The 27,718-nt window shown below is 35.0% G+C and overlaps 1 protein-coding gene across 7 annotated transcripts in view; it reads right to left on the bottom strand.

Annotated features, from left to right (window-relative positions):
- The window catches only part of CCSER2 (coiled-coil serine rich protein 2), a 185,489-nt gene that overhangs the window by 32,025 nt on the left and 125,746 nt on the right, over positions 1-27,718 (bottom strand). For 4 of the 7 annotated variants that reach the window (XM_026504584.4, XM_026504587.4, XM_026504586.4 and 1 more), the window contains 3 exons: positions 15,504-15,587; positions 9,961-10,047; positions 724-813 (listed from right to left, as the gene is read on the bottom strand). In XM_026504584.4, the coding sequence (XP_026360369.1) occupies positions 724-813; positions 9,961-10,047; positions 15,504-15,587 (261 nt within the window). The remainder of the gene's footprint in view (positions 1-723; positions 814-9,960; positions 10,048-15,503; positions 15,588-27,718) is intronic. The other 3 variants (XM_057308887.1, XM_057308886.1, XM_057308885.1) reach the window with 1 other exon arrangement.

A 27,718-nucleotide genomic window follows, 5' to 3' on the forward strand; every position in this document is an offset into this window, starting at 1 on the left:
AAGGGGGCTTATTAGGCATTTTCTTAACAAAAAATGTCTATTAGTTGGCATCCAACAACAGGAGTATGATGACTGGATGGCCATGTGATGATTCTCTGGTTCAGGCACATCCTGCACTAAGTTTCAGAACTCAGATTAAATTATGGTCAGTGTATATTAGCCTAAATCTGTTTTAAAAAACAAGAAAGCATTGTTACTTTCTACTGTTCAGAAGAAACCATTCCCTAACCATGCCTAAAACATAAACTTTACTATCTGTATCTTAATGCATGTATACTTCTTAACAGCCTCAATATTTGAGTAATTATAATAGAATATATTTGAAAAGTTTCAACAACAACAAAAGAATAAGCTACATCACATATTTCCAGACAGTCATGCTGCTAAAGAGGGAAGACTGCAGTTTTTGGATTTCTGTTTCTTTTAGGGCACGGGGAAATACTACTCTCATAAATACATGCAATGAGAGGAGACTAAACACTCAAATAAAACGGGCTATTGTGTGCAGAACGGAAAAGCTAGTAAATGCACATTCATTTATATAAGACATACAAAAGCAGCTTTAGAAAGCACACAAACACCTAAGAGACAAGAAAAATCAACTTAACCTAAAAAAAAAAAATTATAGCCATGGCAGAGTCAAAATTATTAGATTAAAAAGAATGGAACAAACATCAAAAGAGTAAATGACATGAGAAGAGGTTAAGGGCATATGTTACTTACAGGAATTCTTCTCCAAGGTGTTTGGGTATATTTATCAGCATATGTGCATTTTTCCTCTTTAGATTTTTGGTGGCAGTTACACCGAGTTGCCTGAATAAAACCATAAATGTTTACACTGGTATGATTCTATATATACACATATACATACAAAAATAGAGACTCTCTTAAAGGGTAAAAGACCACCATCCGAAAAAAAGGGCAAACATCCAGGTCTATTCAGTAGTGTCCCATCTTATTCAGAGACTGAATTCTAGAGTCAGTCAGTAAAGCTAAAATTTTGAATAGTAAAAATTAACCATGGGAATCTCTTACATTGTCCATAAACACACTATCTATGATCTTATGTATACAAATATATATAATACTATGTATATAAATGTAGAATATATATAGCAACATACAGATTACAAAGAATACAATTGCAAAATATAGTCTCTAAACTATGATGATACTATAGTCACTACACCATAGTTTCTTAAATTCATTTTTGATAGCACTCTATGGATATTAAGTACCACCAGTCCACAGGTTGTCTATTCACATGTGTAGTGCTTTTAAGCCCCCTTAATAATGTGTTAACCTTATTGGACTAAAGAATTTGACAAGATCCATCTGACCATTTCAGTTCACAAATGAATTCTCTACATATGATTTCACTCAAAGCATAATCATTTAGTCACTTATACAACACAAAGCAATGTACCTATTGTGGAAACTTTGGTCTCTCAAATAAATAATGATTAAATTTAAAAAAAAAAAGAAAAGATTGATAATGAGAATTTCTCCCTAGTGTGAAGTTGGAATATAACCATATTATTTATTAAACAACCTCACTGGAGGTAAACATATTATCTTGTAGGAAAACCTACATCACAAATTCTTGACTACTGCATCAAATTAAAATCAGGTATCTATTTTTAAAAATTTACCAAATTTCAGAATTTTTCTTAATTTTAATCAGATCATTTCATTTTCCATCTATAAAATAAGATCTAATTAAAAACAAAAATCTCTGTAATGCAGACATTTTTCCATTCCTTACAGTACAGACATATTTCCCATTCCTAAGAAGTGGGATAGTGACTGAAACAAAATTCACTATATAAGTAGGCAACTTAAGAGTCTCACGGGGGCACCCCGGTGGCTCAGTTAGTTAAGCATCCAACACTTGGTTTCGGGTCAGGTCATGATCTCAGAGTCCTGAGATGCAGCCCCACGTCTGGCACAGCACAGAGTTTGCTTGAGATTCTCTCTCTCCCTCTCTCTCTACCTGTCCCCTTGCTCATGTTCTCTCTCTCTCAAAAATAAAATTAAAAAGAAAAATCTTAAAAGAAAAAAGAGTCTCACAGAATTCACTATAATAGGATGTAATTTTAATATATACGGAAGGTATATAAAGAAAATATAAAATATTTATCTTAATGTGAGCACATTATGTATTCTATCCTGACTACTGCAATTCCAGAAGTAATTTCCTTTTGTAGTCTATTTAACTAACATATGAAGAACACCATTTGGCAAATGTTTGAATTTTTCATAACTTGAAACACCTAGTTTTTAGTGACACTTCAACAGATGTAAAAGAACTATCCAAATCATTCCTTGTCCAAATGCTTTTCTTTTTGCTGACAGATTGTTTGGATGCTCACATTCTGTGTTGTCCCATAGTCAAGGAAGTGTATCCTACCTTTTGACCCAATGATGTATTTTGATTAGTGAACCAATCAGATGAATCCCATTCCACCATGCTTAGGAAGGGACAAAGAATCCAAACCTAGCCAATAAAACATGTGAAAAGTCTGGGTAATTTCTGAGAAAGTGCTCTTGATTTTAAAAATAGGCATGCTAGAGGGATGCCTGTGTGGTTCAATCAGTTAAGCTTTTATATATATATATATATATCAAGAATATATATATCAAGATAAAATTGAATAGAGTGAAAAACGGGCTAGTATGGGGCACAAATCTATAAAACATAGATGTGAAAAAAATAAAAGTTAAAAGTGACTTAAAAAACATAAGGTGGGAAATAATCTATTTGAAACAGGAACAGGGTAAAAAAAAAAGAAAGATTAAGAAAAGAAACAAAAAAAGAAATGTAAAATTTTAGCGGGAAGTATAGAGAGTCGTGAGCCAACACCTGGAGGTCCCTATATTATTTTCCCCTGGTGCTAGAGTTTTACAGTCCTGTGGGAAAAAAGCTTATCATTCACCTGTTCTTCCAGTCTGTCTTCTGGGGGAGGGGCCTGCTGCTCAGTTTCTCAGGCATCTTTGCCTGGGTAGAGATGCCCCACCCCTTGTCAGGGAATGGGCTTAATGTGAGCTGGTCAGCTGTGTGGCTTTTGTTCCCTGGCGTCTTTCCAGTTTTCTTTAGAGGGTCAGAGCAAATATGGCCATGCAAGAATCTCTGGCCCAGAGCTGCAAGGTTGCAGTCCCCTTTCTTCAATAAATCCTCCAGGTCAAGCCATCTCTACTTCTGTGCTTACCAAACTCCACGGACTCAAGCTATTTGTGCCAGATGCAGCTTTCCCAGGAGGAGTTACGGGGACCTGTGAGCGTCTCTGTGCTTTGTGACTTTGCAATTGCTAGCGGCCCTGTGCTCGCGAGTGCACCCTCTTCCACAGCTCCCAGGTCACACAGGGTGCTGCCCCAGTGTCCCTTCAGAGGTCACATCACCCTGAGAGCTGTTGCCCTATCATGGGCACAAGCTGTTTTATATCTCCCTGAGGATATTAAACAGCCCGCACCTTTTAGTTCTTTTCAGGGTGGCCAGGCAGAGATCGGTCTCCCTACTCAAGGTTTATGGTGACCAGAGTTGAGAGCCCCTTCTGGGCTTGCTGACCATAACCAGTCTCCCCTGTTCTTTCCAAGTCTCCTAGAATCCTGAGACCACAATGATTCACCTAGAATTCTGTCCTATTCACCCCCCTGTGCCCTTTACAGAAAGGGGTGTCTTTCACTAGAGCACATTCCCAAGGGTCCCGGATTTTTGCTCCGGTGATATATCACATTCTGGTGGCCGGCTTATGGAGGATCTCTCCCCCATCCGCTTATCTTCGGATATTTCTCCCAAAGATTCAAGGTTTCGCACCTACTCCCTTGCAAAAAGTAGTCGTTTTTCTGCTTGGAGAGATCCAGATAAATCTTCTTACATCTCAGGTTGAATTTGTTATGTTCAGAATGGTTTGACAGATATCCAGCTAAATTCAAGGGACCAGATGAAAGGAGGTTCCCTACTCTGTGGTCATCTTGCTCCCCCCATCCCAGAATGTTCTGATTATATCTGTTAAATCCATCCATCCCAGTGTGCCATTCAAGCTCCCTGCTATTACTGTATTACTGTCAATTAGTTCCTTTATGTTTGTTATCAACTGTTTCATGTATTTGGGTGCTCCCATGTTGGGTGCATTAAATATTTACTATTGTTATATCTTGTTGGATTGTCCCCTCAATGATTATATAGTATCCTTCTTTATCTCTTGTTACAGTCTTTGTTTTAAAGTCTATTTTGTCTGATACAAGTACTGCCACCCTGACTTTTTCACATCCATTTGCATGATGTTTCTCCATCCCCTCACTTTCAATCTGCAGGGTTTTTTTGGTCTGAAATGTGTCTCATAGCAGCATATAAATGGGTCTCATTTTTGTTATCCATTCAGTCACCCTAAGTCTTTTGATTGGAGCCTTTAGTCCATTTACATTCAAAGTAAATACTGATAGATATGAATTTATTGCCATTTTGTCACTTGTTTCAGGGTTGTTCTATAGTCCTTCTCCGATCTTTTCTTTTCTTGTTCTCTTTCACGGTTTGCTGGCTTTCTTTAGTGATATACTTGGATTCCTTTCTCCTTATTTTAGATTCCTTTCTCTTTATTTTTTGCATATCTATTACTGGGTTTTGATTTGTGGTTATCATTAGGTTTGTATGTAACATCTTCTGCATATAGCAGTCTATATTAAGTTGATGGTCACTTAAGTTTTAACTCATTCTTTACTCCTCTCCTCTCCACATTTTAGGTACATGGTGTCATATTTTACATCCTTTAATATTGTGAATCCCTTGACTGATTTTTACAGATATACTTATTTTTACTGTTTTTATGTGTCCTACTTTTCTTACTCTTACTTACGGTCTTTCCTTTCCACTCAAAGAGTTCCCTTTAACATCTCTTGCAGGGCTGGTTTAGCGGTAACTCTTTTAGCTTTTGCTTGTCTGAAAAATTCTCGATCTTACTTTCTACTCTGAATGATAGCCTTGTGGAATAGAGTATTCTTGGCTGCAGATTTTTCTTTTCAGCACTTTGAATATATCATGCCACTCCCTTCTGGCCTGAAGTTTCTGCTGAAAAATCTGCTGATGGCCTTGGTGGGGTGGGGTGGGGAGGTCTCCCCTTGAATGTAACTGTCTTCTCTTGCTGCTTTTAAAATTTTCTCTTTATCACTACTTTTTGCCATTTTAATTACTGTGTTTGATGTGGACCTCCTTGGATTAATTTTGTTCAGGGATCTCAATGCCTCCTGGATCTGGATGTCTGTTTCCTTCCCCAGATTAGGAAGTTTTTAGCTATTATTTCTTCAAATAAATTTTCTGCCTCCTTTACTCTTCCTTCTTCTAGGATCCCTATAATATTATGCTTGATGGGAGTCTCTGAGTTCCCTAAGTCTATTCTCATTTTGCATAATTTTTTTTTCTCTCACCTGCTCAGCTTGATTACCTTTCATTACTCTGTCTTCCAGGCCATTAATTCATTCTTCTGCTTCCTCTCGCCTATTTATTCCACCAAGTTATATTCTTAATTTCATTTGTCGTGTTCTTCATCTCTGATTGGTTCTTTTTCATCTCTTTGTTAAGGATCTCACTGATGTCTTCCACTCTTTACTCAAGTCCAGTGAGTGTCTTTATCATCACTACTTTAAATTCTTTGTCCGGCATATTACTTCTTCTATCTGCTTCCCTTAGAAGTCTCTTACTGTGGTTCTGTCCTGTTCTTTCATTTGGGACATACTTCTCTGTCTCCTCATTTTTTCTAACTTCCTGTGTCTGTTTCTATGTGTCAGGAAAGTCAGCTATGTCTCCTGCTCTTGAAAAGTAAAGCCCTTATGAAGAAGAGGTCCTATAGTGCCCTGCAGTGCAGTGTCCCCTGTTCCCCAGGCATTTCGGGGGTGGGGGTTCTCCTATGTGTGTTGTGTGTGCCCTGTTGTGTCCTGGTCACTTTTTCTTTTAGTCCAATTGTTTGTAGAGGTTCTCTTTGCCTGTTATGGGCAGTGTTTGGTCCCTGGCCGGGGTGCACAATTTTTTAACACCTTGGGCTTCCACAGGGCCTGCTGCCAATGGGCCTGCTGCCAACCCAGCCTTGCAAAATGCCTAGGTCAGGAGACAGTGTTGGCAAGGTTTGTAAAGGTCTTCTGGGAGAGGGGATCTGCAGTACTGGGGACTGAGGCAAATGTGACTTGGAAGGGTGGATCCCCCAAAGCATGAGGGGGTGGGCAGGGCGTGGTGTTACCAAGTTAGGTAGTGAATGTCGGTACTTGGCTAGTTCACACAGGTGGCCATGTGTTTATGCTGAGGGGTGGAGGAGGCAGATGGTGCCTGCTGTCTCCTTTGTTCCTGGTGAAATCCCTCAGCAATCCCTGTCACTCTGGGACATGCTCCAAAATAAGTAAACTACTCTCCCTTACATACATCCCAGCTGCTTCCATACTGTATCTCGTGGGTTGTTTGTCGTGCTATCTCTTTAAGGGCATTGATTCAGCTTCCTCTCACTTTTCAGGCTCTCCCAGATCCAAGCTCACTGATTTTTAAATTCCAGGCTTAAAGTCCCCCTGTTGTAAGAACTCATGAAATTCAGCCCCTCTTGCTTTCAAAGCCAAATGTTATGGGGATTCACCTTCCTTACACAGGTGTCCCAGTATGATAGTCTGTTTCTCTCCCTTCTCTGTGCCTGGGGCTCCCTCCCCTCTGCCGATGGATGCAGTCTGTTTTGCTCCCAACCACATCTCTGCCCTTCCTACTCTCTTCAATGTAGCTTTCTCTCTACTTTTAGTCACGGAGTTTGTTCTGCCTGCCTTCAGGTCATTTTCTGGGTTATTTACACTGATGTGAGTGTTATCTAGTTGTATCTGTGGGATGAGCTGAGTTTAGGGTCCTCTTGCTCTGCCATCTTCCCAGCCTCCAAAACCTTCACATTTTTGATAAGAAAAGCACTGGAGGGGCTGGAAACTGCCTATGTCATTCAGCTAATTAATACTGAAGGCAAAACAAAGTCCTTTATCCCCTTTTAAAATTCTCTTGATTTGAAAAGTGACTTTGTAGAGTTCCATTACTAAAGTAGGTGATGAGCTCTTCCAAAATAAATATGATTTCTAGGTTTAATATAGCAAATATAGAGAACTTCAAAGCACCTCTTGCTGAAAAGTAATGCTTTCACTTTTCTTCTGTTTTCTTTCTTTAGGATTCTCTTAGATATTTCTAAAACCTTTCTAAAAGTTATCTGCAAGGTAAGATATTGTTCAGGACAATTGGGCCAGTCTCTTCAATAAGTCAGTATAGCAACAACATAAAAGAATTGTTCTAAATGAAGAGACTTAAGAAATGTAACTAGATGTAATGTACAAAGGCAAAGAATATTTTTGAAACTAGGGAAATCAGAAGACGGACTGGATATTAGAAGACATTAAAGATTTACTATTAGTTGGTTAAAGATGATAATATTTCAGCTATAAACCATTCTTATTTTTTAAAGAAACATATTAAGATGAACAAAACACTATTAAAATTTCTCAGCATAAAAAGCTTTACCTTTTCAGTCCTTATTAATCATATATCAATATAAAGTGACCTCTTTTCATAATTCTTTACATCTTAAATTCATTTTTCTATTGCAACCCCAGCTTTTCTGATGAGAATAATTTCATTGTCTCACCCAACCTTTTATGTTCAGCATTATTGTACCATTTTACTTGATCTAAATTTCCTTTATATACAAAGAAAATTAATGGGTTTTGCATTAAATCCTCAATGAAACTAAGGGAGATAAGACCATTTTCATTTACTGTTATATTTTCACCTTTGATCTAATTTCTGTCACCTTAGTTCTGCTCTTTTTAGATATCCTTGGTATTTTTGTACTTTCTATGTCTTTTTTAAATTTTATCTTTTGCAAGATACATTATTCTAACCTAATAGTTATCTTAAAGCATTTCATAAACATTTTATAATTTATGTGAGTATATCAAAATAATTTAAAAAATAATTTTAGATATCCATTTGTAGAAGATAAAAACATCAGTACTTCTGACTTCTTCAGGATATTCCTTATTTCCTTCCTCAAACCTTTAATGTAAACATTTTCAAGAATTTAATAATAAATTAAAATTTTAAAAGCTAAAAACTTCTAATTTCAAGAAAATAAAAATGTGTAAATTCAAAAACGTCCAACATTCAAATGATACATAATTACATAAGATAAAATAATGAGCAATAAGTTTTCTCCCATTACTGGTTGGGAAGTTTATTTCATCTAGCATACCTAAAAATGGCTTTCTTTCTTTCTTTCTTTCTTTTTTTTAAGATTTTATTTATTTATTTGACAGTGAAAAAGAGAGAGAGAGAGACAGCATGCACAAGCAGGGGGAGCAGCAAGCAGAAGGAGAAAGAGAAGCAGGCTCCTCACTGAGCAGGGTCCTGGGATCGTAACCTGAGGCAAAAACAGACACTTAAAAAACTGAGCCACCCAGGTGCCCCAAAAATGGTTTTCATTTCATTCCTCATTCATTTTCATCTTTACCTCCTAATTCTTTTTTTTTTTTTTTTAAGATTTTATTTATTTGAGAGAGTGAGAAGCATGAGCCAGGCAAAGGGCAGAAGGAGAGGGAGAAGCAGACTCCCTGCTGAGTAGGGAGCCCCCATGTGGGGCTTGATCCCAGGACCCTAAGATCATGACCTGAGAAGAAGGCAGTCACCTAACTGACTGAGCCACCCAGGTGCCCCCTTTACCTCCTAATTCTTGAGTTATTTTTAAATTTCTCCCTCAAGTATTTGGAATGCATTATTAAGCAATTTTACAAAGATAACCGGGTGGCACAGTTTTAAAAATTTGTTTAGATATAAAATATGAGATATAAAATTCTTTAGTGTACTCGACACAATTCCTGTGCTCTGTAATATATTTTTGCAAAATCTGAAGCTCACTTAATTTCCTAGTGCTGTTTTTCTTCTCCCTGAAAACTGGCTAGGTTTTTATCTTTAGTTTTGAAATACAAATATTAAGGTCTTATTATTTTCCTTTTTAATTTTATATTTGGTAGGCCCTCAATTTGCAATATTCATTCATTCGTTTTTCATTTAAGTTTTCTTCATACTCTTAAAACATAATATCTGATCCACTTGTCCTTATTATTTATTCATGAGTTGGATCTCTGTGATCTCACCTCAGTGGCTCAGAGTTCAGTATATCCTTTATATTCGAAGTGATATTAATATTTCATATTACTAAATTACTTTACTATACCAAAATATGCTTTTGACTTCCAACAAAGATTTTCCTTGGCCTACTGTCATTTTTATGACACTATGTTATTATCCTGGCCTTTTAGATTTTACGAACTAAATTATAATTATGTCCAAGACACTGCACATATTGTTTTTATATGAGACTAACATTTGAAATTGTAAAAATTATAAAATTATAAAGATCCAAACATGAGTCTGAGGGATCACTCAACATCATCCACGGGGAAGAAGCATTTTCTTGGAATACTGTTCACTCTGACAGTCTTAGTGACAGAAACCTAAGCCTAAAATCGTTTCGTTTCTGCTCTCAGAAAAAATGCCCTGTCCTCAACTCACCAGTTCATTTATTTAAACATATGTGAAGAAAGACAATTACCCTTCATCAATAACATGAACGTAAGTTGGTGAATTTCAGAATCTCCAAATGAAGGCCACTGAAAATGGATTGATGAAGACTTTCTTTACATTTTGAATACTTAATGTTTAGACTAAACTTTCTTAATTTTTAGATTGAAGTAAATCACATACTTTTCAGAGTGCATATAATCTAAATATAATATAAAAGTGCAACTCTGAAAGCCAAAAATGAAATCAAATTCCAATTCTGGCCAGACTTTTATTAAAAAAAAAACAAACAAACAAAAACAAAACCCCAAAAAAACCCCAACACATATATCATGCAGTTTGAAAAGCCTCTACTTTATGTACTACACTATAATACTTACAAGCTTATGTTCTAATAGTTGGATTTTTTCATCTTTTTTCTTTATTTCCTCTTTAAGTTGTTTTATTTCGTTTAATAAATCTTCATTCTGAAATATTTAAAAAATTAACAAGCATTAAATCAATGATGAAAACTGAATAATGAATGGTTTTTGGTAAGGGGAAAACTCTTTTTAAATATGCCAGCTATTAACCTATACACAAACAAACACCTATTTTGGTCTTCTAAGAATTCATAGTGTAGGGGCGCCTGGGTGGCTCAGGTCGTTAAGCGTCTGATTTTGTCTCAGGTCATGATCTTAGGATCCTGGAACTGAGCCCCTCCTGGGGCTCCATGCTCAGCGGGGAGCCTGCTTGTCCCTCTTCCTCTGCCCCTCGCCACATTCATCCTCTCTGTTTCTCTCCCAAATAAATAAATAAAATCTTAAAAAAAAAAAGAATTCATAGTGTAATGGAGTCCAACATGTGAAAAATGAACAACAACAGCAATAGAGCTAGCATTCATTAAGTACTTATTAGGTGCTAAGAAGGAAATACTTTTAGATATCTAAGCATTTGATCCTGAGTATGACCCTGAGACCCTGAGGTAGATACTACTATCCCCCTTTGCAGATAAAGAAATAGGGACATAGGCCAACAGTAAAATAAATTACATATAAAACAGTAACTTCAGGTAGATTTAAAGGGATATATGAGAGTTGCCTATCAAAAACAATGCAAGGCACAACCAACAGAAGAACAGGATAATTAAGGGCACAGAGTCATTTCACAGCTAATTCAGAAATCAGCAGAAAGATAAATATGCCTGGCAGGGTAACAGGGAGATTCTTTTTCCATGAGCCACTTTCCTGAGAACTGCCTGACTCAAAGACAAAATACCCTGTCAATTCAGTCTATAAGAAATTCCTAATAGTATTAAATGGAAACTATTGTCAAGTTAAGCAGGATTCCAATAACATTTCCAAGTGTAAACTATCATTACCTTATAGTTAGTCCATTGTGTTTACTACTATTCAATTATCCAGAAATATATACTGAGGAAAGAGTACAAGCAAGGAAATAAGAATATATATACATGAATGATATATCTTTCTGGAGAGAAAATATGTAAGCAAATAATTATAATATGTTGTTACTGAGCAAAGTATGCCATCTCTTGCAGATAATTTGGAACAAACACAAAATATTGCAGTCTCTTTAACAAGAGATCAGAAATAGACATTTTACAAAGGCTTTAACATAACATACAAGCATCACAAACAATGGGGAAGAAAAGATTTTTGTAATGCTGTTATGTATACTGCAATTGGACAAGAATGTTAATTATATATAAAAAAAGATTTCCAGGTGAATTTAAAGAGTTTAATTTTTTTAATCATAAATCAGGACCAAGAAAAGAGAGAATCAGATTGCAGATCATGAAGGATACAATTTTAAGCTATGTGGCAAATGAAGGTATTAAGAAACAATAAGTGTATTTGATTATATAAAATTTTAAAGCACCTATATAATTAACATTAAAGCTAAAAGCTGGTAAAAACCTATGCAAATATGACAAAGGATTTATACTCAAGATTATTAAGAGCCTGTTCAAACATACAAGATCATTTTCTAGGCCCCAAAACAAATAAACCAGTTCTCACAAATATACAGATAATTGGTAAAATATTCTACATGACTTGTTGAAGAAATGCAAATTCAAGTATTAATGTATTATTTTATAGGTATTAAGTTGGTGGGAGAAATATTCAATGTGATTAACAAAATTGCAGGAAAAATGGTACATTATCAGACCTCAAAACTGGCCTTTCTGAACAAACATATGGCTGTACATAGAAGAGTCATAAAAATGCTTGTACTCTGCTTCAGTTGTCCCACTCCTGGAAACTATGCCAAAGAAACGATCCTAAGTATGGAAAAACCCACAACAAGGTATTATTTAAAAGTTTACAAATTTATAATTGTCCAAAAAGGGGGAAACTGAAATACAATGTAGCAATCTGATGAAATACTATGTAACCATCATTCAGTCACTGCTAGGTCCTGCCAGTGTTGGAGGAAAGAGGCCTGAAAATGAAATCCAAATACAATGTGATAACATATTAATAGCCAACACGTATATAGTACTTAACTTTAGGACAGGCAGTGCTCTAAGGACTTTACACATGAAGATGGGCAAAAACATATCAGGAAATGGGTAACTCCAGTGAAGTCTTAAAGAATGAGTAAAAAGTTCTGAATTCAGACACAGAAGTGTATCAGGCTTTGGATTTTAGAGTAAGAGATTCTCAGTATCATACAACAATACAGAGATGAAAGCAAGCACAGCATAGCATAGGAGAATTACAAGCAACGATGTTGTCACACAAAGGCTGTGGGTACCAATGTGGTTAGTAAACTAAGCAAGGGCTAAATCATAGAAGGCCATGAACATCAAGCAAGGCCTAATAAGCCAAGGGAGTGACAGTGCATTTGAGATGTCTTTGACAGCAGTTTAGAGAACCAATTTGACAACAACAACAACAAAATTAGGCTAGGGAACTTGTTACCAAGATGTAATACTTCAGATGACGTAGGAGCTTGAGCCAAGAGAGTGATAACAGGGAGAAGGAGGAAGAGCAGGAATCAAAATTAGGAGATTTTGGTGATTGTCTCCAAATGGAGGAGCACAAGGGGCAGTCAAGAGTGATTGCCATATTGCTAGCTTGGGTGATATGGTGATTAGTTGTGCCACCAAAAGAAATGGAGAATAACAGAGGAGAAATGCATCCAAAGAGGAATATTTGTGAGTTTTAGATATACTATTTGAGGTACCTGTGGGTGGGACACAGTGGAAATATTCAGTGGGTAAATGGATCATCAAGTATGAAAGAGAAATTGTATATGTTATCAACACATATGTCATATATACAGTAAAAAGTTCAAAGAGAACTGGACAAAATATATAAATCTCTATTCTAAAGAAGAGAAGGAACCTACAAAGGAAATGGGAAAACGTGAAAATGTTAAGGAGTGTAAGGAATTTTAGAGAGAAGTGACATAAAAATCAAGGAGCTGCTTTCATCTTTCCAGGTTTCCATGTTAACTGGACAAAGGTTTAAGGAGAGTCAAGGAAAGGTTTATTTGGTTTACTGAATTTATGACAAATTTATGATACAGAAATTTATAAACTGAGGGGCGCCTGGGTGGCTCAGCCATTAAGCGTCTGCCTTCAGCTCAGGGTTGGTCCCAGGGTCCTGGGATTGAGCCCCGCATCGGGCTCCCTGCTCCACTGGGAGCCTACTTCTTCCTCTCCTACTCCCCCTGCTTGTGTTCCCTCTCTCCCTAGCTGTCTCCCTCCCTGTCAAATAAATAAAATCTTCAAAAAAAATTTATAAACTGAGGATAAAGAGAAAGCACAGAAAGCACACTGAAGAGAGATGAAAGGAGGAGGTGGTAGTTAGGTCCTTAACACCTGCAGAAGATAGTCAAGAATCTACCAAAGGATGGTCTTCCACAGCACAGTGGCCATTTTTATCCAATAACTAGAACAAAGTGAATGAGAATGGTAACAGATACAGGTAAGTCAGAAGGCAGGTAGCAGATCTTGCTTGATGAACACAAGCCCACCTGCAGAAACTGAGAAGAGTGGCTGAGAATGAGGCCTGAAGAGAGCTAGTCTCATCAGGGGAATGGGAGAGGGAGCTGTCTTGAGATAAAAGAGAGATTAGAGACATGGCAGATCCAGTGGAGATTTTAGACCCTAAATTTGCCATGACACAAGTCACCATATTTGTATCATTTGAAACTGTACTAATAAACCATCTTGGATGAACAGGGGACATGACTGGGAATCTGATCATCAAAGTGCAAGAGTCTAGTGTACTGGAGACAGTATCAGCTATAGCATCTCACCTTGGAAAAGAAGGAAGACTAGGAATGACCTGCTTGGAAGGAAATGGAATAGGGACAAGAAATAAATACTGTATACTGTTAATAATATATTTATCATGTAACATTAAATATATAGAGAAACTATAAAGGAACACAGAAAAAATAGACACTAGTTGTGTAAAAAGATTATTTTATATGTAAAATTTTTCACAAAAAAGAATGCAGGAAAAGTCAACTTTACTTTAAAAATGTCAGTCACAAAACTTAAAATTGAGAGATGATCAGAGACCATCTAAGTCAATGGTTCTCAACTGGTGTGTATGTAAAAGTTTTTTTTAAAAAAGAGATGTCCTACTGCAGACCTGCTAATTGACAATACTATACATACCCACAACAGGATGGAAGCACAGAGATGGGAAGAAATTTGTGCAAGAAGAGGTAAGGTAATATGTTGAAAAACTAAGACTAGATAACCAGATGTGACTATTAATCCTATATTCTTTGGATTTTGGTTGTTTTATATACTGTCTTGTTCCCACTAAGTCATCCCACATCCTACGAGAAAATTAGGCTTCTCTGACCTCTAATATCAGCGTTGGCTACTTGACTTGTTTTGGAAGTGAAATAAGCAACATGCAGGCAGAATCCACATGTGGTTCTGCCAATGCTCTTTTCCCTCGGGTACAAAAGCATGTCCCAGGATAGGGGCTGATCCTTTAGCCTGGGTCCCAGAATGAAGAAGCATAGAGTCCTGGCTGATCTACAGTCAATATGTGACATATTGAAAAATAAGAAGTGAGAAATACATTTTGTCACTGTAAGCCACCAATATTTCAAGATTATTTGTTGACTAGCAAACCCTGAAAATAGAATGTAAAAGAAAAAAATAATTTTACTTGGAAACATTAAACCAAGAATGTTTTAGTGTGCTTAAGAAATATGTACTTCAGAAATAACTGCAAAAGAAGAGAGCTTTTCTTTTTTTAAAAAAGATTTTATTTATTTGAGAGAGCAAGAGATTGAGAGAATGAGTGGGGGGAGGGGCAGAGGAAGCAGCAGACTCCCCGCACAGTAGGGAGCCTGACGTGGGACTCGATCCCAGGACCCTGGGATCATGACCTGAGCCGAAGGCAGATGCTTAACCGACTGAGCCACCCAGGCACCATTTTAGAAAAGAGCTTTTTTTCAACTAAAAGTGAGAATTATAAAAAGTATACTTTCAAAAACTAAAATGCCTTTGTTTTCTATAACTATTACTTTTAAACATGAAAAAAGATAAATTAATCTCATTTTCTGTATATTTCTTCAATGTTGTGATTATATGAGGAGTACTTGTTAGTCATTTTAATTGGTAGTTATATTTTAAAAACTGTTATTCATAATTATCAAAAAGAATTTAAAAATTTAATAATTTCTTGATTTAAGAAAAAGAATCCCACACTGGTAATATCATAATTATCCAACTGATAAAATAAATTCAAATTAAAGTACCACAATGTTATCATTTTAACTTAGTAAGGGAGCAAAAGTTAAAAGCAGATCTAATTAAAACTCAACACAGCAGAACCTCAGGTTTTAATACATTTATTATTAAATGTTTTAATTGTTACTGCTTTATAATTTTAGTAATAAAAAAGAATTTTGAAAAATTTGGTATGACTCCTAATCATACCTTATATATTTGATCACCATCTTCTGGTTCTGGACTGGACGGCAATGAGAGTTGAATATCATGCAATGAACCACTTCCATCATGCTGTCAGAAGAGAAGGAAAACATGAAATTAATACAGTAAACTGCAGACACTCATTTTAACCTGAATTCACCCCAACCAAATGCCAGCATGGCAAAGAACAAACAGGAAATAAGATTTTAGAAATCTCCTTTTCATCCCTATGTGCAGGTAAAAGAAAATGTGGAAGAAGAAGAGAGCTAGTGCAAGAATAATTTGTGGAAATAAATAAGATACTATATGAGTGGACGAAGCAAAAAGCCACTGAAAGTTTTAGAGAAAAGGAATATGGAAAATTTCCTGGAAAATTTCCTAGAAAATTTGAAGATTATCTCACCTACAAAAAATACAAAATGAAAGTCAAATTAAATCTGCTTTAGTTTAGATATAGTTTTTTGAGTTTTGTTTTTGTTTTTTGTTTTGTTTTGTTTTGTTTTTTAGTCAGAGATAATAACCCAACAAGGCATGGCCACAAAAGTCATTTGATTAAAAATACTAGACAGGAGTATACACATTGCATGACTCTATTTATATGAAGACTCAAAGCCGGAAAACTAATTTATGGTGCTAGAAATCAGAACAGGAGTTGACTCAGGGGAAAGGGGCTACTGACTGGGAAAGAGCATTAGGGAATCTACTAGGATGCTGGAAATCTCTCTTGACTGTATGGTGGTTATGTGGATAGGTACATATGAAAAGTTCAAGTTGTATACATAAGATTGGTATACCTTAAGCACCTTACTGGAATGTATGCTACACTTCAAAGAAGGTGAAAAAATTAAACTTCTCATCCTTAAATGCAGTAACAAAAATGACAAGATAAGAATTAAGGCCTAGCCCTTGCTGAACTGGTTAGGAATAACCAACTAAGAAATGGCATGTTGAATAATTCACAGATAACTTTGAGAAAGAAGAACCAGTAAAGAATATGCCTAGGATGATGGTGAGGGACTGAGCCCCTAACAAAGGCAGCACAAACGTGTGGCTGGACACCTGGTTTGTTCAGATAGTACCTAACTGCCTTGGGATACCCACTGAATCAACAACCTTCAAGAGTGCTACCATCATAATCCTCCTCAGACATATCTGTCCTGAGGAAATCTCCTAGACCATAGAAATGTCCTGTATTAAAAGAAGAGTGTTAAAGTAGAAGACATAAGCATGTAGGTCATTTTCTTCTTTATTTACTATACTGTACACCCACTGAATCAGAATCTTTAGGTATGGGGTCTACAAATGTATATTTAGTAAAGTTCAATAGGTAATACTGATTGACAGCAAAAAAATAAACATTTGTCAAATTTCTAAAATAAATAAAATTATATTTTTATTGGTGATGTCATATGGAGATTAAGAATTTGACCTGAGAGTGAAGACAAGGTCCTAATGAATAACAAATGTTGTTAGAATGCCACATTAAATGTTTAAAATAAAAAAGAAAGAAATTTTACAAGATTCATCTCCGTAAAAGTTCATCTCTGCTGTAAATACCTTGACATATAAAAACAGTCCTACATATAAACTATATATCTGAGAAAAGAGGAACTGTAAAATCTGACTTATTTTCAAACATCTCAATTATCATCTTCCTGCCCACTGAAAAGCAGGAACCCCAAAGAATGGGACACAATACAAGTATACACCATTTTTGTCTTGGACATGGTTATAGCTGTGGAAAGTAAGTAATAGAACAGGAAAAATAAAACAACAGCTTTCAGGGTGGAGGAACAAAAAGGGGAGCCCCAAGTAAAGAGGAAATATCATGGAGACCATGAAGTACCAGCTCAGGAAAGTGACTCCAGAAAGCTGTACATATGTAACTTTCTAGGTTCACCCCTCAGCAGCACTTTGCTTCAATCTGATCCTAAACATTATATCAAAGACTTTGAGAAATAAACTAAGACCATTGCCCAGACCCAATCTAGCCTCTGAAAGATGTATACTAAGAACAGATCTGACAAGCATGGCAAACGCTTTGAAATAGAACTGACATTACAACCACAATCCAAAGGTGGCTGGCTTGGAAATTATAGCCTGAATCCAACCAGAGTGTTTACCTGCTTTAAAATTAAAACAAAAAAACAAAACCCCAAGAAACCCCACAGTATTCTCTGTAGCATTTATTTATTTTTTTAATGTTTTTTTATTATATTATGTTAGTCACCATACAGTACCTTTAAACAAAATACAGTACCATTTAAACAACATTAAGTGTCTCATAACAAAATATGCAAAAATATACAATCCAAAACTACTCAACCCACAAACAACAAGGAAAATCTCAACTCACACAGGAAAAGACAATCAATAAACACCAATGCCAAAACAAGACAGAGTTTGGAATTAATTGAAAGAGATTTTAAAAGAGCTATTATAAAAATTCTCCAAAAGTAAGAGAGAACTCCTGAAGGGAATAGAAAGAGAAAGTCTCAGCAAAGAAACAGAATATATAAAGTGGAAACACATGCAAATTTTAAAACTGAAGAGATTCAATAACCAAATTTTAAAATGCACTAGCAGGACTGAATACCAGCATATGAGATAACGGACTGAACTTGAAGACAGATCAACAGAAATCATGTGATCTGAGTCATGAAAAGAAAAAAGACTAGAGGGAAAAAAAAGAACAGAGCCTGCTGAGGGAGCTATGGGACAAGAACGAAAGATGTAATAATACTCATATCATTAAAGTCACAGAAGGAAGGGTGGAGGGCAAAAAAAAAAAAAAAAAAAAAAATGGACAAATACACCTCAAATCTGGTGAAAGACATAAATCTACATATTTGAGAATCTCAATGTAAAAGAATAGAAAATAGACAAAGCATGCTCTCTGAACATAAGGGAATTTAACTAGAAATCTTCAAACTCCTGCAAAGTAAACAACAAACTTCTAAATCATCCATAGATCAAAGAAGAAACCTAAGGCAAATAAGGAATTATTTTGATTTAAATGAAAATGAAGATACCACATTATCAAAATCTGTGGAATTCAAATAACACAATACTTAGAGGGAAAATTACTGTAGGAGATGCTTACATTAATACAAAGGTGTCAAATCAACAACTGGAGCAAAATAAACACAGAACAAGCAGAAAGAAAAAAATAATAAAGAGCAGAAATTCATGAAATTGAAAATCAAGAAACAGAAATAATGAAACCAAAAACTGGTTATTTGATAATTGCGAAACTGCCAAAGAACAAAGATAGAAGGCACAAATCAGACACATACTAGGACACTGAAAGCATACATCAGGAATGAAAACAGGGATATCACTACAGATGTCTCAGGCATTAAAAGTAATAAGGCAATAATACTATGAGTGACTCTATGCATACAAATTTGACAACTTACATGTAATGGAGAAATTACTCAAAAACCACAGACTCAAAACTCATCCAAAATGAAACAGACAACCTGAGAAGATCTCTGATTATTAATAAATTTAATTCATAACTTAAACCTGTAAAACAAATATTGAAGGCCGGATGTTTTCCTAGCAGATTCTTCCAAAGTTTAAAGGAATAATATCAGTTCTACATAATCTCTTAGACAAAACATAAATCAAGTTAAATTAGAAAATTAATCAAATCAAGTTAATGAGCCTTGGGGTGCCTGGTCGGCTCAGTTGATTGAGCATCTAACACTTGATTTTGGCTAGGGTCATGATCTCAGGGTTATGAGATTGAGCCCAGCATGGAGCCTGCTTAAAATTCTCTCTCCCTCTCCCTCTGCCTCTCCCCTGTTTATAAAAAAAAAAAAAAAAAAAAAGGCGGCTAGCACTTTCCTGATAACAAACAAAGACAGTATAAGAAGACTTCTAGATCAGGGCACCTGGGTGGCTCATTCAGTTAAGCGTCTGACTCTTGATTTCAGCTCAGGTCATAATCTCAGGGTTGTGAGATCCAGCCCCATGTCAGGCTCATGCTGGGTGTGAAGCCTGCTTGAGAGTCTCTCTCTCTCTCCCCCTCTCCCTCTGCCCCTCCCCACTCCTTTCTCCCTCTCAAAAAAAGGAAAGAAAGAAAAAAAAAAAAAGGATGACTTACATATCAATATCCTTCCCAAAAAGTCCTAAAGACACAAAAGTCCTTAACAAAACATCTTTAAATCAAATTCAACAATATATGAAAAGGAAAAAAACAATCCTGAACAAATTGAGTTGATCCTTGAAATGTAAAGCTTATTTAATAGTTAAAAAGCAATGTGATTACACATATTAAGAGATAATCTATATGATTACCCAACAGATACAGAAAATGCTTCTGCCAAAATTCAACATCATTCATGACAAAATCTCAGCAAACTAGGAACAGAAGGGAACTTGCTCAACCTGATAAAATCTATGTTAAAAACCCTCAAAATTAACATCACATTAAGTGAAAGACTGAGCGTTTTACCCCTAAAACCAGGAACAGGTATTCTATTATACTAGAGTTTCTACCTGGTGTAACAAGGCAAGAAAAATAGAAATAAAAAAGGAGGAAAAGAAGAGATAAAACCATCTCCATTCAGGTAATATAATTTAGCTGTAGCAATTCCCAAAATATCTATAATAATACTAATACATGAATTTAGGAAAGTAACAAAATACAAGGTCAATATATAAAAATGTACTATTTCTATGGTAAAGAACTGAAAATTGAAATAAAAAAATTACTTCTATTTACATTAAACCAAAATCCATGAAATAAAAAACAAACAAAACTAAAAAAAAATCAAAATCTAAAATTCTAAAAAAAAGAAATATTTAGGTACAAATCTAACAAAACCTAGACAAACTCTCTACATTAAAAACAAAAAAAAAATCAATGAAAGAAATCAGAGGTGACTTACATAAATTGAGAGGCATATTCTGTTAATGAATTTAAAGACTTAGTATTTTTGAAATGTCAATTATCTTCCAAATTTAACTACAGATCATTGACCCCCCCCAATTCCCAGCAGAATTTTTTGCAGAAATAGAAAAGCTGCTTCTAAAATCTATACAGTAAGGCAACAGAACTAAAACATCCAAACACTTTTAAAAATAAAGCTGGGAGATAACATTACTTCAAGACTTAGTATAAAGCTATAGTAATCAAGAGAATGTGATATTGGCAAAAGGACATTGATCAAAGGCACAAAACAGAGTCCAGAAATAGACCCACATATATGTTCAAAGGCATTTTTGACAAAAGTACCAAAGTAATTCAATAAAGAAAGGATGGTCTTTTCAACAAATGTTATTAGAACATCCCTATACAATTAAATTAACTTCACTCATATGTCATACCATATACAAAAATTCTCAAAACAGTATGCAGACCTATATGTTAACTTAAAACTATAAACATTCGCCAAATAAACAGAAAATCTTTGTAACCTTAGACTGGGCCAAGATTTCTTAAATATGATACCATAGAAATGGCCATAAAAAATACTGACAAATTTGACTTCAAGAGAAGAACTTCTGCTCTTTAAAAAACGATTAACAGAATAAAAAGAGAAGCTATGAACTGGGAGAAAATATTTGCAATAATTCAGGTTAAAATACTGAGCATAGTGTCTAACTCATAGAGCGCTTTTATAAACTGTTAGCTATTTTTTAAACAATAACGACAGTAAAAATAATGATAATGTGAAGTTCTAGGGTTTTTAACGGACTTCATTAACTCAGAATTGTACATAGCTGCCAAAAAAGCAAATTTCATTTTTTCAATATTCATTTGTTTCATCATTTACATGCCTGCTAAAGTACTTACATATAAATACATAAAGAACTATAAAAAGTCAGTAATAAAACAGACAACATTTTTGTTCATGGGCAAAATAACAGACACCAAAGAAGGTACACAAATAGTAAATAAGTACATGAAAATATGCTCAAAATCATTAGGCATTAGGCAAATGCAAATTAAAACCACAGTGAGATACTACTACACATTTATGTGAAGGGCTTTTGAAAAACACAGTACCAGGCACAGGCAAGGTTGCAAAACAACTGCAACTTCCGTTAATCGCTGGTGGGAATACAAAATCAGAGAGCCACTTTGGAAAACAGTTCAGTAATTTCTTAAGTTGAATATATACTTACCATACAACCCAGAAATCCTACACCAAGGTACTTACCCAAGAGAAATGAAAACATGTACACATGAAAATCTGTGCATAAATGTTTATAGAAGCTTTATTCATAAATATCCAAAACTGGAAAGTGACACGAATATCCGTTGACTCAGCTAATGGATAAACTATGGTAAACTATGATACATGCATACAATGAAATACTACTCAGCAATAAGCAGGAACAAATTAGTGACATGAGGACAGCATGAATGAACTTGAAATTAATTATGGGAAGTGAAAAAAGCCAGACTCAGAGGCCTATATATGATTCCATTTATATAACAGTCTTGAAAAGGCAAAACTACAGAGACATAAAAAAATATTAGTGGCAGCCAGGAGCTATCAGTGGGTTTAAGGATTGACTGTAAAAGTTAAAAAAAGGGGGGGGGGGAATTTTGGGGATGACTGTAATACCTATGCAACTGTACAGATTTGTCAAGCTCACAGACTATACCACAAAAAAGGCTGAATTTTAGTGCATGTAAGTTATACCTCAAAAGAGCTGTACTAGATTGAATAGTGTCCCTGTAGAAATTCATGCCAATCCAAAACCTGGGAATGTGACTTCATTTGGAAATAGGGTTTTTGCAAATGTAATCAAGTTGAGGTCATAATGGATTAAGCATCAAGCTTAAATCCAATATGACTGGTGTCTTTGTAAGAAGAGAGAAATCTGGGGACACACACACACACACAGGTTATGTGAAGGTTATGTGAAGATGGGAGGCAGAGAGCAGTGATGCACCTACAAGGCAAAGAATGCCCGTGACTGCCAGCAACCACCAGAAGCTACAGAAGCAAGGACATTCCTCTCCTAGATCCCTCAGAGAGCACATGGCCCTGACAACACCTTGATTTAAGATTTCTAGCCTCCAGAACTGAGAGAACAAATTTCTCTTGTTATATGCCACACAGTTTGTTGTACCTTATTATGGCAGCCCTAGAAAATTAATAAAAGACCTGATTAAAAAAAAAATTTAAAGCAAACAAAAGGAGAGTGTAACACCAGACAAATCTCAACAATGATGAGAAAAATAAAACTGACATACCGATATTATTATAACACAAGAGGCAAGGTAGAACTAAAGATAAAAAGTATTAATGAGGATAAAAAAAGACTTTAGTGATCAAAGAAACACTCCAACAAGATGATATGCCAATCACAAACATTTATATTCCTAAAAAACTAGCCTGAAGATACTAAAACAAAAATTAACAGCATTAAAAGAAGAAATTGAAAAAAATGTAATTATAGCAGGAAATTAACACTACTCTCAGGAACTCACAGATCAAAGACAAAAATTTAGTAAGGATGAATAAGATATAAATAATGCAATTAAAAAGCTTAATATAATAGATATACTGCTACCTAAAATATAGAGAATATATGTTCTTTTCAAACAAACATAGAATGGTCACAAAAATTGAACATACTCTAAGCCAGGGAATAATAAATTATGGTCCACGGCCAGCCAGATGTCTATTTTTATTATAGTCCATGAGCTTAGAATGGCTTTTACATTTTTAAATGATTCCATTTTAAATGATTTTATAAATATCAACATAAGAGCTACAATTTTTCTTCTAGCCCAAAAAAGCTAAAATATTTACTATGTGGCCTTCTAAGGAAAAGTTTTCCAACCCCTGCTTTAGGACACAAAAGCAAATACTGACACATCCCAAAGAACTTATATCATATAGATGCTCTTTTTTATTAATGTACTAAGACTAGAAATCAATAAAAAATGAAAGCCCATACACAAACCAGTATTTTTGAAAATTGAAAAAATATTATTCTAAGTAACATAAGTTTATAGTATAGGCCAAGACAATTGAGAGTTACTAATGTTTAAGTTATTTGCTATGCCTCAAAGAAAAAAAAATTCCACTTTTTTTAACAGTCTAGCAGTCTAGATTTAGGCAATCAAAGAGGGAAAAATTTATTTCCATCAGAGTACAAGAGCCTAAAGAACATGAATAAAATCTCCAGCTGAATCAATTAATAAAACCATTTCCCCTTCAAATAACTCTGACACTAACCAATGATAGCACTCCCTACTAAACTTTGACTCAAATGAAAAGTACCCAAGTCTAGGTTAGGAAAAGCTTTTTTAAGCGTTAGAGGGGGAAGAAAAACATAAAACGGACAGAAAACCTTCTCTTTCTAAAAAACACTAAATAACAATCATGCATGCAATGTTCACACTTCATATTACATATACTAAGAAGTTAACATTTATTGAACAATGCTGGCACTGTTCTAAGCATTTTGCATAAACATATTTAACAAACTCACAGATGCAAAAATACATAATAACTATAACACACCACTGCATAAAAAATAAGCAATTCATAGTTAACTGATTATCCAAGTATGCTGGGCCGCTTTACTAAGTGAAGTGTCTCAGAAGCTTCTATGGGTTCTAGTTAGGATTTTTGAACTCCAAATACAATTAACCTTAATTAACTCTTGTGCCATTCACATTTTATTTAAGATTCAAAAAGATAGATAAACTTCCCTTTATTCTAAAAGCATTAGGAGACTACTGTCAGCAAGTCATCTTTTACTTTTTTCTTTTAACATAGCATCAAGGTAAACTTTCGTTCTAATATTATGACTCTTCCACATATTAACTTATTGGAAAACCCTATAACAAACTCCATCTTACCCAAGTGGTTCTTCCATGAGTTTGCAAAAACTGGGATCTTCCTATGAGTTCCAGAGCAGCTGCAATGGACATGGATACTTGAAATGACTAACAAAAAAGTTTGGCAGCGTTGACCAATCTCTGCTGACAAGCATCATCAGTGATGTCAACAAAGCTGCCTTGTTTTTCAGATATGCTACAACACAATCACAAGAGGCATCCTAGGAAAGGGAGTAGAGGAAGAGGAGAGATTGATTTTTTCATTTTCTTTTTGAAAAGTTGTTTCTTTAAAAACAAATGTATATGGATGAACAATCACATCACATCACAAAGACTCCACAATGTGCACTGAGAATAATTTTTGAGTAATGCTGTAATTCATCTATGGGATTTAACATCTAATCATTCAAGCTATATTTGAGAGGATTTCTAAAACACAAATTTATAAAGCCTGATTTTCAATAAGAGCTTCAGAGACGAGGTGATCCTAACAAATGGTTGGGACAAAGATATTTTTAAAACAGAAAAAGCTGGCATTTCAATTGACTAGAACATTGTTACATATGGACAGGTCTGTAATATTCTAAGCAAATATTTACAAATTTCCTGTTTCAACTTTTATACTGAACCTAATTATATATATCTGAATCAGGATATCCTTCTCTATAGATTTCTTTTGTCACTTGAAATTATTAGTTGTAAATTTCTTCTAATTTTTATAATTAAAAAAAAAACACACCTCTCCAAACCACCTGTTTACTATAGTATGAACTAAATAACTGCTTCTATACTACTGAGTTTTTCCTCAACATTTCCTTTAAAATCCTTTTGTGTCCAATTGTTTTTTAGTAGATACCTCAGCACATATGTCTGCATTTTCTATTCTTTTCCACTGCTTTATGTTCCTATCTGTGTCAGTATTATATCCTACTCTAAAGAGTTCCCACCCACTCCCCATTCTCTTTTCATCTTTCTCAAAGAACGCAAAGAGTAAGCTCTTTGGTGTTAACAGTTTTGGAGTCACTTTCATGAATACCACAAAGGTGTTTTGATTTTGATTGAAATAGTATTACATCTATAAAAATAATACCAGGAAGAACTGTAAGTTCCAATCATACACTGTTTGTATCTTATCTTCTGCCCTTCGTAACATATCATTTTAATAATTACTTAATGCTTATATGTTCTCCTAGAGTATAAAGTAGTTGCCTTGGTTACAACATTAATATCCATGAAGTAAGTTAATTTTCACAACATTTAGCCTTCCTATAGAACATAGGTATTTTCTTCAAATCTTTTATACAAAATTTTACAGGAGTCTTTATAAAATGTCACGAACATCTTTCAGCGTATTTACTGATGATTTAATGTTTTATTGATGCAGTGATCATTTCACTAATTTCAATTTAAATCTATGATTTATTATCTTGGGAGTTTGGAGTATAGCATTGTTTATGTACTAAAACAGGTTTATCCTGGGGGGAACCATAACCCACAATAAATAATTTATAATCCAACCCAACATACATGTTCATGAATATCTGTGCATGTATGTGTGTGTCTGCATATATCTAAATAAGGATGGATGAGGTGACAGTGGACATACAGATATGGATATCACATTAAAAAACAAGTTCTACATGCTATATGTGATGTCCCCGATAGTGCCTATACTATTCTACTTTATTAGGAAAAAATTCTAGTTATAATGGTCAAAATTTATTTCAAAACCCACTAACCAGTTGTAATGTGTAGTTTTAACAACAATTCACTACGTATAAGACAAGAATTGTGTCATCTTTCTTTTTATCTTTGTTATTACCACAATCTTAGTACAATCTTAGTACTCAACAAGTGCTTAATAAAATATACTGAATGATGGAATAACACTAATTAAATGAATACTAAAGTAAATGGAATTAGCTTTTTGAGCAGCCACATAAAATTTTGAGCAATGCAAGCAATTTAAAACCCCTGACCTTCACATTTTTATTGTTATTGTTACCACTATTGTTAGTAATACCTAACATTTATTAATTACTTTTATGCATCAGACATTATGCTTAGCATGTTATTTGAATTTCCTCATGCATTCTTTACAATAGTCCTAAGATAGGAGCTATTATAATTTCTGTATTTTTTTATAGGGAATTTGTCCAAGACCACACAACAAACAAGTAGAAGAATTGGTCTAAATTCAAATTTTAATTTTTTGAAATTACATTCATTCTTATTAATTTTCATCATTAATATTTAGAAATTTAGCATTATCCCAATTACCCCACAACTAAAAACAACTCAAATGTCTATAAACAGGTATATGAATAAAAATAAAATTGTGATATGTATATGTATGTGCATATATATATATATATATATGCACACACAACAAAATGCTATTCAGCAATAAAAAGGAATGAACTACTGATACTTTCAAAACAGATGAATATCAAAACCATTATGATGAGTGAAAAAACCCAGAAACAAAAAGAGTACACACTGGATGATCTCATTTAAATGAATTTCCAGAAAAGAGAAAGCTTTAGTAACAGGTTTGAGAGAGGACTGACTTGAAAGGGACATGAGAGGATTTCAGCAGCTATAGAAATATTCTTTATCTTGATTGTGGTGGTGGTGGTTATACAACTGTAGATATATTCATCAAAACATATAAATTGTATATGTAAAATGGGTACACTTTATTTGAATGTGAATATTACCTTAATGAAGTTGAGAAAAAAAAATTTTTTTTTTTAAAGATTTTATTTATTTATTTGACAGAGATAGAGATAGCCAGCGAGAGAGGGAACACAGCAGGGGGAGTGGGAGAGGAAGAAGCAGGCTCATAGCGGAGGAGCCTGACGTGGGGCTTGATCCTGTAACGCCGGGATCACGCCCTGAGCCGGAGGCAGACGCTTAACCGCTGTGCCACCCAGGCGCCCCGAGAAAATTTTTTTTTTTCTAACTTGCTTCTTCCTCTTCACTATCTTTTCCCTTCCTGAAAAGCCATTAGGTGAGACAGAGCAAGATAAGTCTCTACCCAAAAAAAGCCTGAGTAGAGAACAGGTCCCTGCAGGGAGGGGCAGCTTACCAGGCATGTCAAGAGTCCACAAGACTGAAAAGGACATCCATAGAGGGAGTAGGTGAACAACGTGATATCAGCCAAGCCTGAGTGGAATGAGAAGGGCACATGCACTAACGGGCAGCCTGGTATGGATTGTCAGAGTCCAAGATGACTGAGGGGGGCATACACACATGAGATGCCCTGGAGAGGGCTACCAGAGCTCAAGCAGCATGAGGACGGCATCTATTCAGGAAAAGAACTAATGCCAGGTGTCAGAAACGATTATGGCAAGAAGTGTGTCCATGTGCAGGCATCAACTGACATATGATATCAAGCCCA

This window comes from Ursus arctos, unplaced genomic scaffold (genome assembly GCF_023065955.2).
Source record: "Ursus arctos isolate Adak ecotype North America unplaced genomic scaffold, UrsArc2.0 scaffold_7, whole genome shotgun sequence".
NCBI lineage: Eukaryota > Metazoa > Chordata > Mammalia > Carnivora > Ursidae > Ursus > Ursus arctos.